At 41.1% G+C, this 13,581-nt stretch overlaps 1 protein-coding gene across 5 annotated transcripts in view; it reads right to left on the minus strand.

The window, feature by feature from the left end:
- Positions 1–13,581, minus strand: part of ASCC3 (activating signal cointegrator 1 complex subunit 3) — a 567,052-nt gene that overhangs the window by 116,052 nt on the left and 437,419 nt on the right. For all 5 annotated transcript variants that reach the window (XR_003093256.1, XM_006020463.3, XM_025200058.1 and 2 more), the window contains exons 26-30: positions 13,483–13,568; positions 11,152–11,318; positions 10,887–11,032; positions 10,651–10,771; positions 8,829–8,971 (exon numbers count right to left, since the gene is read on the minus strand). Coding sequence is in view for 4 of the 5 variants with exons in the window: in XM_006020463.3 (XP_006020525.1) it covers positions 8,829–8,971; positions 10,651–10,771; positions 10,887–11,032; positions 11,152–11,318; positions 13,483–13,568 (663 nt within the window). In the remaining variant the exon portion in view is untranslated. The remainder of the gene's footprint in view (positions 1–8,828; positions 8,972–10,650; positions 10,772–10,886; positions 11,033–11,151; positions 11,319–13,482; positions 13,569–13,581) is intronic.

The raw sequence follows: 13,581 nt of genomic DNA on the forward strand, positions 1-13,581 counted from the left end.
CTAGTCCCAGTTCCATCTCTGCCTTAGCCTTCCTAACAGCCCCGCTACAATCTCGAGCAATGGAGGTATAATCTTCCTTGGTGATCGCCCCTCCCTTCCACTGGGTGTACGCCCCCTTTTTGGCTTTGAGATGTTCCTGGATGCTTTTGGTGAGCCATGGGGGCTTTTGAGCACTCTTGCCCCCTTTGATCCGCATGGGGATTGTCACCCTTTGGGCTTAAAGGATCGTCTCCTTAAGGAATGACCACTCTTCTTGGACTCCCAACTCCCCTCTCCTCCAAGACCTCAGTGCCTCCCTGACTAGTCTCCTTACCTCATTGAAATCTGCCCTCCTGAAGTCCAGGGCTGCTGCCTTGCTGCAGGCCTTTGACACCCTGTGCTGGATGGTAAATTCCAGTAGGCGATGATAGCTATCGCCCAGGTGGTCGAGCACCCACAGTCCTCTCACCAGGTCATCGCCTGTGGCCAGGACCAGGTCCAACAAAGCATTTCCCCTGGTGGGACTGTGCACCTCCTGTGTTAGATGGAGGTCCTATAACTAGGCTAGGAACCTATGTGAGCGGTCAGACCTTGCTGACTGCTCTTCCCAGCAGATGTCTTTACGGTCCTTGACCCAGGCAAGGCTGTTTGCATGCTGCTCTGTGTCCTGGGGTCCCTGATCCTGGCTAGGCAGCTCTATGCGGGGTGCCCATCAGGCACCCCTGTGGCCTCCATAACACCCCCATAGCCACAATCCGAGCCTCTAGTCATACTTAAGCATAACAGAAACATATGCATACTAAAGTTTTCCCCCACTCTGGGTCAATATCTCACCACAAGTCATATTTTCCCCATAGCTGTCTCAGTCTCACGGGTAGCTTTGGTGTCCATGGGCCCATGCTGTATAGCCATCTTCCCCAGGAGCCCCTCTCCTTGCAGCGTGCAGGGCCAGACTGTGCCTTCTGGCTCAGACCTTGGGCTTATATGCCTCAAAGCCCTGCCCCTCCCTATCATGTGGCTCCTGAGTCATACACAGGAGCTTCCCATTTACTTAAGGACCTGTCTGCTCCTCTGCTGCAGCCCACGCAGCCAGATTAGCCTGCAGCAGTCTCTCAAAAGTAACAGGAGCCTTTGGCTCCCTGCTGTAGGGTCTCTTCCTCCCTTAAGTTTAAATCTGAGAAAAAAAATCCTGGCTGGTTTAAACAAACTATATCATAGCTTAAAATGTTAGCAGTAGCTTTATATTTTGCCTTTAACCTAAGGGAAAAAGATATACAAAACTACACAAAAGGAAAATTGAGACAGACAAAGAATAAGGGCTACAACTTGACTTTAGTTATTCTTCCTGTGAAACAGCTGCACAGCTTTGCAGGACTCCATCATTGCAAAGATGAACATAATTTGGAGGGGGTGGGGGGGAAGTGGAAGTAAGGGCTTTTCCTTAGGCATCTTCCTAATGCTACCTAGTCAGAATCTATAGTGCCACATAATATAACTGCCATAAAATAAACTGGGATGTTTGTATCTCTTTCAAAAGACAAGACAAAATTTCTAGATGAATGGGATAATGGTCCACCAGCTTGAAAACTATCCTCTTGGCTGACAGCTGAAAAGCAGAGTTGTTAGCTAAACAGACCATAGTCAGTCAGCTATTGACAAGCGACTGGGGGTGGGTGGAGAAAGGGGAATCTATTTTCATTTCTTATGTCACTTTACTATGAGGTAAGAACACACACATTAATAGTTATAACTAACACACTGCAAGTCAATGATTCTCAACCAGGATGACAGGGCACCCAGGGGTGATACAAGATCTTTTTGAGGGTTATTGTGAGGCATGAGAGAAGTCAGGTAAGGAGATTAGCAGATAAGAGTAAGCTCAGGGTTAGTTCCTGCCTAGCCATTCCCTTGCCCCTACTGCCTGGTCCTTACGCAAGGACTAAGTACTGTAATAAATAAAGAAAAATGTTTGGGGAAAAGACAAGTTAGAATATTAAACTGATTAATGCAAAAGCCAGAGACAGTCTTAGGTAGGAACTTCAGAACAGGCTTCACAGTGCTCTTTGTCCTTGTGAAAATAGTAAGAGAAGAACCTATGATACGTACTGGAATCTCTCCTATTCTGCTCAGCTTTATAGCCACCAGGAAAGCAGTCTCCACAGAAAAGTGATAGAAAGAGAACTTGGCTACTGACCTGAAGAAGAGTCTAATTAAGCCACCCAAAGAGAACAAACATAGATTCTCCAACTGATGGGAAGATAAGAATCTATCCTTCTAGGGAATCTCATCAGTGGGATGAAAATATATCATGCAACACCATGCCATGGGATGATTTGCCAAGACTGTAATCAGCTATACTAGGATGAACACAGGCAGTCTCTGTGGACCTACTGTTCAGGAAGTAGAGGGATATCTGCCACGAAGGGCAAAGGTTCTCACTACCTTGTGCACGAAGCCAGGATGCCCCATTCTAAGTCTTTATAGTATGGAGACAGTTTAAGCAGTTTTATGGGGTTTCTCCACAGGGAAGCTGAGATAAGTGGAGTCCAGCATTTAGTTCTGATGTCTAGCACAAATGCATCAGTAAGCAAACCTAGTCAACATGTTCTTGGAGAGTTCTTGTATTTTTTTTAAAGTTAATGTTATACAAATAAGAGTTTCTAATGAGCTGAATGGAGAAGAAGCCTGCTAAAGTCTAATGTAGAACTTAAAAACATCAATTCATATAGATATTTTATCTCCTAATAATCTCCCATTATATATGTGCCTCACAAAGCTCTTCAAGTAACTACAAATTCATTGAAAGTTAGGGTATGAGACTGGGAAGAAGTACCGGAGAAATACTGAGAAATAAGGTGCACTGGGATTTGATGTGGGATCCTGACAATCCCGCTTCCTTGTGTGTCACATGTGCATGGCAGGAAGCACAGCTGTGGGATCCTGCATCAGATCCCATATTGCAGGTGCAGGGTTGTGCACCATGCATTTCTGCAGCTGGGTGCCCCAGTCAGCTGATCAGGACTTTCAGCCAGGGATCACACACCGTGTGCTCCCGGGGCTGGGAGCTCTGATCATCTGACTAGGGCTCCCAGCTGTGGAATCGCATCATGCCCACCCTGGCTGCAAGCTCCAATCAGCTGAATGGGGCTCCCAGGCATGAGAACACAGGGTGCACTTCCTGACTGGGAGCCCTGATCATCTGAGGGGACTCCCAGCCTCTGGAGTACAACGCTGTTGTGTGCTTCAGGGGCTGGGTAATGTGTTCAATTAAGCAGCAGACACAAAATTATTATATATATTTTGTGTAATGATTTTGTAGTTTATTTCCAGTTTTATCATGCCACTAATTGATTGAACGTGTGGCCAGTTCACTACTTAAAATGTGATTAACCACTTAATCTTGTCCTATGTCTAATGTCTGTCAAGGGTCTTAGAAAAAATATTAAAACAGTTTAGATAACTTTTTGCCTACTCTGAGTTTTTCACCTAATCTGGGTTTGATTTTAATTTAAACTTTAAGTTATTGGAATTCTCAAGTAAAACACCAAGAAGATGGATAAAAAGAAACCTAGGCGCTACAATATGGATTCATTTTGCTCCAAGCTTATATTTAGACCAAACCCAGCACCTCTCTATGTCAGACAAAAACACAGATGCATCTTGCTCAATAAAATATATTTGAATCCAATGTTTTAAAAATACATTCACAACAAAGCTTTTATGTATTTTTGTTCTCATTAAAGAATATCACAAATCAAGACACCTTGTAAGAAACTTCTTTTCCAACATACAATGCAATGCTGTATCTTCTGATACTTAACTGGTGAGAGATAATAATACAGGACTTCACAATGTTTATTTATTAGATTAATAAGAAAACTGATAGATGCCTATTCTATGCTCCAAGCCTATGAGGTATAATTTGTAGCATGCAAATATATCTACCCTCTGGTTCAGGTGAATGCTAAAGTAAAAAATACCCCTTCATAAAGGAACTTCTATCAATAAACTCCTCTTGTATGAATGGGCACAAGTTGCTTCACTGATTGCTGCTGGAATAGTATAGCATAAAGGGCCATATCCACATTAGTCACCTAGGCACCCCCACCCCGCTTTTAGCTATTATACAACCTAAATATTGGATATCTGACCCAAGATTGGGGGGACAGCCAGATTAAGTGCCTATGATCCCTCTAATGTCAATAGGAAGAAGTAGACATTTCCAAAGGGTGAAAGGGTTGAAAGGTTTCCAAAGGTTGAAAGAAGATTGCCTGCCTGCCTGCTGAGGGGGACTGGGCCAGCTGGTGGGGATGACTGGATGGCCCAGGGGAAGTTAAAAGTTTCCAGGGAAGGGAGAGGAGGAGAAAGGAAAGGCTGAGGTGGCAACAAAGTTAGGATTACTTTCTCAGGGCCTGAGAACAGACCACAGGATGTAAGCTAACTCTTTATTGTTTAGGTATTTGTTTGTTTTGTGATTATGTTGTTTCCCATGGTGGCAAGTTTGACCCAGGGAAAATAAAACTGTGCTGTAAACAGTGGTGACCCATGACAAGAGACGCGTATGAATTTCTACCCCGTTCTGCTACATAGGTGGCCAACTCATTGCTGCACGTGCTCACATGGGATCCAAGCCACTTAGTCCCTCTTCAGAGGGTAGGTGCCTAACTAACTGACTGATCTTTGTTAAAGATGCCTACCTTTTGTATAGTTGCCTATTGGTTAAAGCAGTCATCCAGGAAATGGGAAACAGGCAACATTTAGTGGTTTGGGTACTCAGCTTAAAGTAGAGTCTTGGGTCCTGAGTCTTGCTTTAAGGGTTATGTTTTAACTGGTGGCTGATGAAAAATGTATAAATGGTCTTGCAAACAGGAACTGGAATCCAGATCTCCCTCTTTTTGGAGTGTCTAAATCACTGAGTTAAAGTGTCAGTTTTTCTTTTACTTGGCTCTTTCTCTGACCGTGTGACTTTTACATTCTTGGAAGCAGAGTGGGCCAGCATCTCCAACAAGAAGCGTGGAAAGCGCCCCATTTACATTATTCCATTACTTGGTGGAATATGGTGGTACTGTCCTGGAAAGCATATAAAGGCTAGAGAATTATATTTAGAAATTTGCTCTTAGAAATTGGCTCGTAGAAAGAGTAAACACTGCATTAGAACAATGGTCCAGGGGAATGACAAGGGTTAACTGTAGAGGTGCACCGATACATTGGTCCCATATCAGATTGGCACCATTATAAGGAAAATTGATTGCATTGGCAATTGGGTTTTTTTGGCCTGATGTGGCTGATAAATACCCTGTGCATGCACACGCAGTGCAGCACATAGACAGCTAGAAACGCAGCCCAGCAGCATGGAGAGCAGCTGGGTCAGGATGGCAAGTCTGTTGTGAGGAAAGGGGCATGAGGGGGGCAGATAGAGGCCTCCAAGGTGAGAGAGGGAGTGGGGCTGGGGCAGGTGTTGCACACACCCACTCTCATCATGGGTTCCTTGATCTGGCCCCCCAAGTCCCTTCCCTCTCCCCTTCCCCTGCAACAGACTTAGCAGCCAGATGCTGCTCTCCATGCTGCTTGGCTGCATATCGGAATCAGATTGGTATCGGCTGAAATGGCTCATTATAAATCGGCCATTGGTATTGGCCCACAAATTCTCTATCGGTGCATCCCTAGTTAATTGGTTTCTAAAATCTGTGGAGAAGGTTCATGTTCTTATAACTGTCTCAGAGAACCAGGCATATACATCCTGGGAAACTGAAAATACGTAGCAACAAAAGAGGCACTTGGTTCCTTTGAAACCCATAACAAGATAGGAACATGTAGACTTAGCATTAGGTCACAATGACCAGCTGTAATCTGGTGAGAAATCCCTGGTTTTGGTGGAATGACCAAATTAGGAGATGGGAGATACTCAAATTAAAGTACCAGCAAATGACCACATTAAGATGTATGCATTTGATGGATTCGAAGTAACAAAGGATTAGGCTGATAGGGCAGAATGTGGACAGCACGATGATCACAAGAAAGCCAATCAAAAGTACCTAGAAATGAAGAGTCATCAGGAGAAAAAGAATACAAAAGGCGGGATTTTCAGAGTAGCAAGTTGACCTCAACTCCAAACCTCCAAGGCTGCTGACATAGTTCAAGCAAGAACCACAAGTTGGCACCCACATACTGACCAGATGTATTGTCTTCTCATGAAACCCAAGGACTGGTAAATGAGTAGGACTGTTCAGTCATTTTCCTTGCTTTGCTTGCGTTAATCTTATTTGCTATCACTGTGTATCAGTAAAAATTGCCTACTATTTAAAATGGAAGGGGTTGTGGTCAGTCATTTAGAAACCTTGTTCCAGACAGGCACAACCTATCTGGACTGGATTGTAAATCCAGTGCCAACAGAAGACACCTGTTTGAATTGTCTCCAGCTAAATTAATCTAGAAACTAAGTATCGTATCTTGGATGAGTGCTCTAACCAGCAAGTAAAACAATGCAAAAACTTGGTACCACTATCACTTTTTCCTCTTCCTCCATGCTCCCAGAGACAGTCAGATATATTTACAGGACTGCCAACTCACTGGGCCCATCTGATAACTTAGGAGGAGTTTAGGCACTCCTCACATTCACTCTGGGTTGCAACAAATCTTAGGTGGGTGTTATATTCCTAAATGGATCACTCCTGAGCATGCACAAAAATGAACACAGCCATTTAATGGCCTTTGTTGCCCAAAATGGAGGAATCAAATGAGTTAAGGTGGCTAATGAGTTTTGTGGCTGCTGGAACAGAGCTGTTTTGGAATGCTCTTTGGAATTTTGGCACTTAGTACAGTTTTGACATTTATCGGACCAATGAGGGTTTTTTTCTATATAGGTTGTATCCAAATAATCAGCCAAATAATTAAAAAATCCCATATTGCAAGGTGTAGTTGTGAATTAGATTCTTGTTCTGCTAGTTTGTTACTTGTTGTATAACATGCAGGTCAGTTTCCTCAAACAGCAGTAAGCTGGAACAAACAGTGCAGGACCACTAAGCTAGGCCCTTCTGTGATGCAACCCTGCTCATTATCTTATGATGAATTGGAATTTTTATTATATGTAGGAGTACATTTAAAGTTGCAGCACAAACTGAACAAAAAAATTAAGTTCAATCAGCTGCAAAAAAGTAGCATCAAATCTAGACACTGTTAGAAGTTAGTTTATTAACAGATTATCAAGATACCAGTTCTAACATACATCCAAAGCAGGGATGCATCTCCTGGGCAGTTCATGATGATGGCAGGCAAAAGGGGGATGTTTGTGGCTGCCTATGTCCTCTTCTTGCAGGGCACAGGTCCACACAAATATTACCTTTTCTGTCAAAAATAATTACACCTTCTATTTTGCCAGGGACAGGCAGGATTAGATCATTTTTTATGTGAAAGAATTTACATTTTTCTTGGTTTATGTGAAATGTAATTTTTGTCCAAATCATATTTTAAGCAAGTGTGGTAAACTGGCAGATTTTGATCTCTGTGGTATTGGCATAAATTCTTCGGAGAAGGAATTATTTCATTAAGCATTTAAGCTTATCCGAGTTCAGGACTGGGAAAACAAACATTTTAGTTGCTTTTTAAAGTTGTTTCATTCTCATTGTTACATAATACAAGTGGACACTGTCCAGTTTATTTGCCTGTGATCTTTGAACGGCAAACGACATCACAGCAGAACATCTGGTCATGATTCTGTAAGTTCTGATCCAAGGTGAGGCACTTCCTATGCTTTTATATCCCTGTCTCTTGTGTTCCAATCTTGCTCTCCATTACCTTAGCTTCCCGCTATCCATCTGATTTTCTTTGCCCATGCTCTTACCACAATCTATTCCACCCCAACCCCATTGCCTTTGCCTGTTCCTTGTCCCATTTGCCCCAGCCATATTCCAGCTTCTTGCTGGATTCCAGTATTACTTCTCCCACCAACTGATTCAGTTATTCTCCCCCTTCCACCAACACCAATCAGATATTCAGGGTAGCTCCCAGTTCCAATTGCATTACCAACTGGTCTCTTAAGACTTGGACCAGAGGGCATGGGGATGGAAAGAAAATGCTGACTAGTTTGTTGCAGTTGGACTGGGGCAAGAACGCAGGGACTGGTTGGTAAAGAAACTGGAATAGAGATTAGCTTCAAGGAAACTAGTAGGAAAGGAAGACAAATTGGAGGCAGTTGTGGGCAAAGGAACACTGGAGAGCAAGATGGGAGGAAGAGTCATAACTGAGGATCTGCACCTGGCAGGACAAGATTAGAACATATCATTATGAGGGAGAGATGTGGATGTGGAGAAGAAGCTGGGTAAAGAGATGAGAAGGAGATTAGGATGAGGGTCCTGAATATTGATTGGGAAGTTTTAGAGAAAGAAACTAGTATGAGGATATAGGAGTGGAGGAGCAAGAGAGATCTGAGATAGGACCAGATTGAAGGGGATAGAACAGAAAGAGTCAAAGCTTTATATGTGCTTCAGTTCCCCCTCTTTAAATTGGGGACAATAGTATTTCCTCTTTTGTTTATCTTTTTCAATTAGTAAGCACTCTCCAACAGTGATTGTGCCTAGCACCAAAGAACCAGTAACAATTCCTCAGATAATTTTTACAGAACAAAAAGCAATAGTTCACAATCTAAGGCCCTGATTCTTCCAAGTATATGCTTAATATTGAAATAAATGGAACTATTCATATGCTTAAAAGTAAGTAGACATGCAAGAGTCTCCAAACTGGAGTCTCAAAAAACCCACAATTGTGTTTTATATTCACATATTTTTTTAAAACTGATATTGCTAAACCAAAATGTAAAAGCAAAACAACTAATACATATTATATTACTGTACCTCTCTTTCATCCATTTTCAGCCATTGTTTTGGATCATCCTCAGTAGCCAGGAAGGCAATTAAATCTAGGGCAGTGAGTCTAGTTTGACGTCTGGATGACACAAAGATAAGAACTGGCTTTGCTGGAGAATGGCTCCGAATTGCTGTTAAAAGAAGAAAAATTTAGACATAACTCATTTCTGCCAGAAAGCAGAATTTCCTAACACATCGTGCTAGCACTGCGAGCAGAAGTGCCAAAGATTTAAATCCATCTTTCACTAACATTTTATGCCTAAGCATTGGCAGGGAATTCTTAACTAGAAAGTGACCTTTTACAGTTGCTGCAAAATTAGTGTAGGAGTAACAGCTTAAAGGAGCATGGTTTCTGCTCCTGAACAATTAGTGTGAAACAATGAAACTAGTCTAAAAATTATCATTTAAAATTTTTTGATGGGTTTTTGGGTGATTTTAGAAATTAGAAATTTTGAGAAAAAAAAATGGTGTCAGAAATGGAGATAACAATGAAAATGCTAAGAGAATCGTGAGCATACCATGTCAAACAAGTGGAAAAATGACCTCACTAAATCAAATTCTGACAGGTTTTCTAATAACATTAAAATAGAATAAACAGCATGTAGCTATAGCTTGGATAGTAACTCTAGTATATTATACATATAGATATTTATGCATGATTTATTTCTTATATAATGTTTCATTCTACCAATTACTATTATGCATTCATCCCTAATTTATGAAAAACAAGTGCATTATACTGCCTACCATCACATACTGTCTCTTAGTTCACTGGTAATAGTGTGTGTGTATGCATATATACACATATGTATATAACTGTAAAATTACATAAATCTATAGCATAATCTGTTAATATATTTATACCCTACAAATATGGATGCCTATATATCTATATCTTCTTTAAAAGCTCGACATCTAATGGATTTTTGTTGCTTCAGGAACAGGTGTGGCTGAACAGCCCAAGACAGATTTATTGTTCATTAGTGTTTTTATACAATGCTCCTGTGGAGGTGTAAATAATCTGAGCTGCCAAGATTGGTCTCTAGTCCACAATCAATACTTTGCTTCTGTCATAAGGCTAATTAGAGTAGCTAAAAAGTCACCTCACAACTGTCACCCCACAATCAACAGCAGGTCACATACCAAAATTTATTTGGGAGGTTATTTTTAATTGATATAATAAATATTCCTTATGTAACCAAAACAAAACATGTTCCAATAAAATATGAGGGTTTTTCTTAAATCAGGCCTGCCTGCCAGCTTTGTTAAGAATAAAAAATTGAAACCAGAAGCATATCTGGACTCTCTGCAAATTCTTAATTTTATGGTTATTGCCTTGAACCTAGAATTATGTGAGTCTAGCTTGACTTGCAACTTCTGTTCACGATTTTTTTAAAGTGTTCATATAGCAATCTTTATGAAAATACCTCATCAGATTGCTACGGTGAACGGTGTTATTACTTTCTAAATCTCAAATACTTTTACACAAACATTTCCTTGCAGTGTTGAAAGCTAAGATAAAACACATTTTCATTTATATAAGATCTCTCCTCATTATCACTAATTTCACTGATATTATTTCAAATATATTTATATTCCTGTTTGTAGGTTCCAACAGCAGGATACTATATGTTTGAGATGATGATGTTTTGGGTCATTAGCAAGAGATTCATCCTGTACACCCCAAGAAAAAAGATAGTAACACATTCTGTAATCATATAATACATAAGCCTCAAACAGACTGTGCAAACATGGCTAGAACCCTTTTTTCTTTTGTAGATAATGAAGGGCTCTAGCTTTGGCTGCTTACCCTGAAAAGCAGGTTTATTCATGCTAGCCATGCGAGGACAGTAGTGCTGGCCAGGGAAGCCCTGAATGTGTACCTCCAATGGAACTGGTCGCACGGATGGTCGGAAGTTGAACAGACCCATCTGAAGCAAAAACAAATTCTTTTAGTTTAAGCTTGAGTTATCTTGGAAATACTGATAGTTAACATTTCTGCATGATGGATAAGCACAAATGTCTTTTTAAGAATCTTCTACATACCTGATTAATATTTAACCAATCAGCAAGGTCTCTGGCATTTGCTAATGCTGTGGATAAACCAACTACTCTAACTGGTTTTTCTGTGTGAGATGAGATGAAATTAGTTCGAGACACGATAACTTCCAGTACTGGGCCTCTCTCGTCCCCTGTTATTTAAGAGAAATTTTAAAATAAGTATAGAGGTTAAAAATTCCGTGCAGTCATAGTTGGGCGCACATTTTTCAAGATCAACAATTATGATTAAGAAAAAAAATGTATTGCTTACCTAGCAGATGGATTTCATCAATGATGAGAATGGACACTTTCTGAACATAATTCCTGTTTTGCCAGCTTCTACTGACACCATCCCATTTTTCTGGTGTAGTAACAATCAGGTCAGCTTGTGCTATAGCTCTCATGTCAGGAGTCACATCGCCTGTCAGTTCTACAACCCTGTAATTAAGTAAAATTATTTAATTATTTATGAAACTTAATAATTTCATTTTCAAATCAATGAAACTTTTTTAATGTCTCGGGGTAGCCATGTCCAAACATTAACTCTTAATATAAACAAAATACAAAATCAAATCAAACCAGTCTGTTCCTGGCTGAATACCATTGACATATTATGAAAATAATAAGTAAACACAATTTTAATCTTTGCCTTTTAATTGTCTAGTGCAACAACACCTACAGAGAAAAGAAGTCTGCCTTACTTATGATGCAAAAAAGTTCATTAATTAATATTATTATGGATATTATATATGTCAGACCAGCCTTTCCTACTTGTATGAGAGCGCTTCTTAAATATGCATCAAGTGGCTGTGTATTGCCCTGTACAACCTGTCTGGTAATCATTGTTACACGTGTGTCTGCTCTCCGTTGGTAGGGTCTGTGAGAAAAATGGAGCAGGGACAATTCAGATAATCCTGTGTATCATCGGTTGCAGAACTCCTTCTGGAGGTCAGCTGTAGAACTCCAAAAATTTTGTAATATTTACATCGAAAGATGTTATATATTTCTTAACTATGGTCTGGGATTCTTTGGTGGGCGGTGATTTCTGCCACTAACAGTTTTCTCCCACAATCTTGGCACTGATTTAGAGCTTGTTCAGTGCTTGGCCTGCTTATTTATTGCATGGACAACTATCATGTTTCTCTCTACAGTGGATTACAGAGTTGGTTTGACTAGGTGCAGTATTTAGGATGCACTATTTACTTGATTCCAAGATGAGGTTTTATTTCCCCTTTAACATGGGGGACCCCCCCACCCCCCTGTCTTGCAAATATAAAGGGGAGGGAGGAACAGGCAGCTGCTGCTGGGAGTCAGGGAGGAACAGGCAGCAAGTTGGGGCCAAAGCCACAGCTGCTGCCTGCTTGCATGCTGCCTCTGCACTCCCTGCTCCTCTTTGACTCTCAGCCTTGGGGCCCTGCCCCACCTCCGCCAGCTTTCCCTTGCTCTGGTGCCAGCAGCCCTGCTGCAAGCTGGCACCTACAGTGTGGTCCCAGCCTGGTCTTGTAGTAGTGGTATAAACTTTGAGCTGCTGCTATGGGGCCAAGCCGGGGTGGTGCTCTGCTCTGCACACACACAATGTGTTGGCAGTAGAGCAAGGGGAAGGGAGAAGGAGAGGGGAGCAGAGGCTGACGGGGGAAGAAGTGGCACGAAGGGGGAGTTGAGGGGTAGGGAGGTATCTGGGGCCTAAGGCTGCCAGGGAGGGCATAGGCTTTGGGGGCAGGGCAGGCACAAGGAGGGAGTTAGAGGTGTGGGGCATAGGTGGTAGGAGCAAGCTGCTTGCCCCACCCCCTCGCCATTGCCTGCCAAGGGCCCCTACCACTGCTTTCCCTGGTCCAGTGGTGGTGGGGGTGAGTTTAAGACAATCCTCTAATAAATCAGATTCTATACGTGAGACATTATTCTCACATGCTGAGACAGAGCACAGTACCATTTAGAAACAGTTCCATTTAAATCAATACATCAATAAAACTACACGAAGAACAATTACTAATCAGTGAGACTAAGAATGGGAATGTCAGCTGCTAAGTAATTGATTCTTTGAACGATTTCAGAAAGGACTAAAAAAGATTTCTATGTGTGTAGTGTCACTAAATACTCAATCCTGTATTTCATTGATATCCTAACTTCATAACAAAGCTAATGGCACCAAACAAATGCAGACTGGTTATTAAAATACATATAGAATGTCATAAAATACACTATGTATATGATGAACATTACTAGTAATTTATATGGGATTCAGAAGAATGAGATATCTGAAATGTGGTCAATTTTGAACTGCACTTCCAAGGAAAAAGATAATACAGAGATAAAAATTGAGCTGCTTATTTCTGAGCTTCACTGGTTATAGACAATTAAGAAAAATGGCGGGTGTAACCAAGGACCATTTTTGTTTTTGTTACTTTCATTGTGCACTCTGTGTGATGACACAGACTGATATTTGGTTTTTGTTTTTATTTTTAATATTCAGGGAGAATTTGTATAATTGAAGGATAAAATATATTTGGCGGAAAATGAAGACACTTAAAACATTCTTTTGATTTGGCTCCTGTTGTTGAGCTTTTTTGTTTCCAATTTTCTGGTTTAAGCAAGAAACACATACTTTTTACCAAGCTTTTCTTCAATCCTAACTTTCCAATCCTCCATTCTCTCTCGCACCAATGCCTTTAGGGGGGCAATATACACCGCCTGAAAAAAAATA

This window comes from Alligator sinensis, unplaced genomic scaffold (assembly GCF_000455745.1).
Source record: "Alligator sinensis unplaced genomic scaffold, ASM45574v1 scaffold145_2, whole genome shotgun sequence".
Lineage (NCBI taxonomy): Eukaryota > Metazoa > Chordata > Crocodylia > Alligatoridae > Alligator > Alligator sinensis.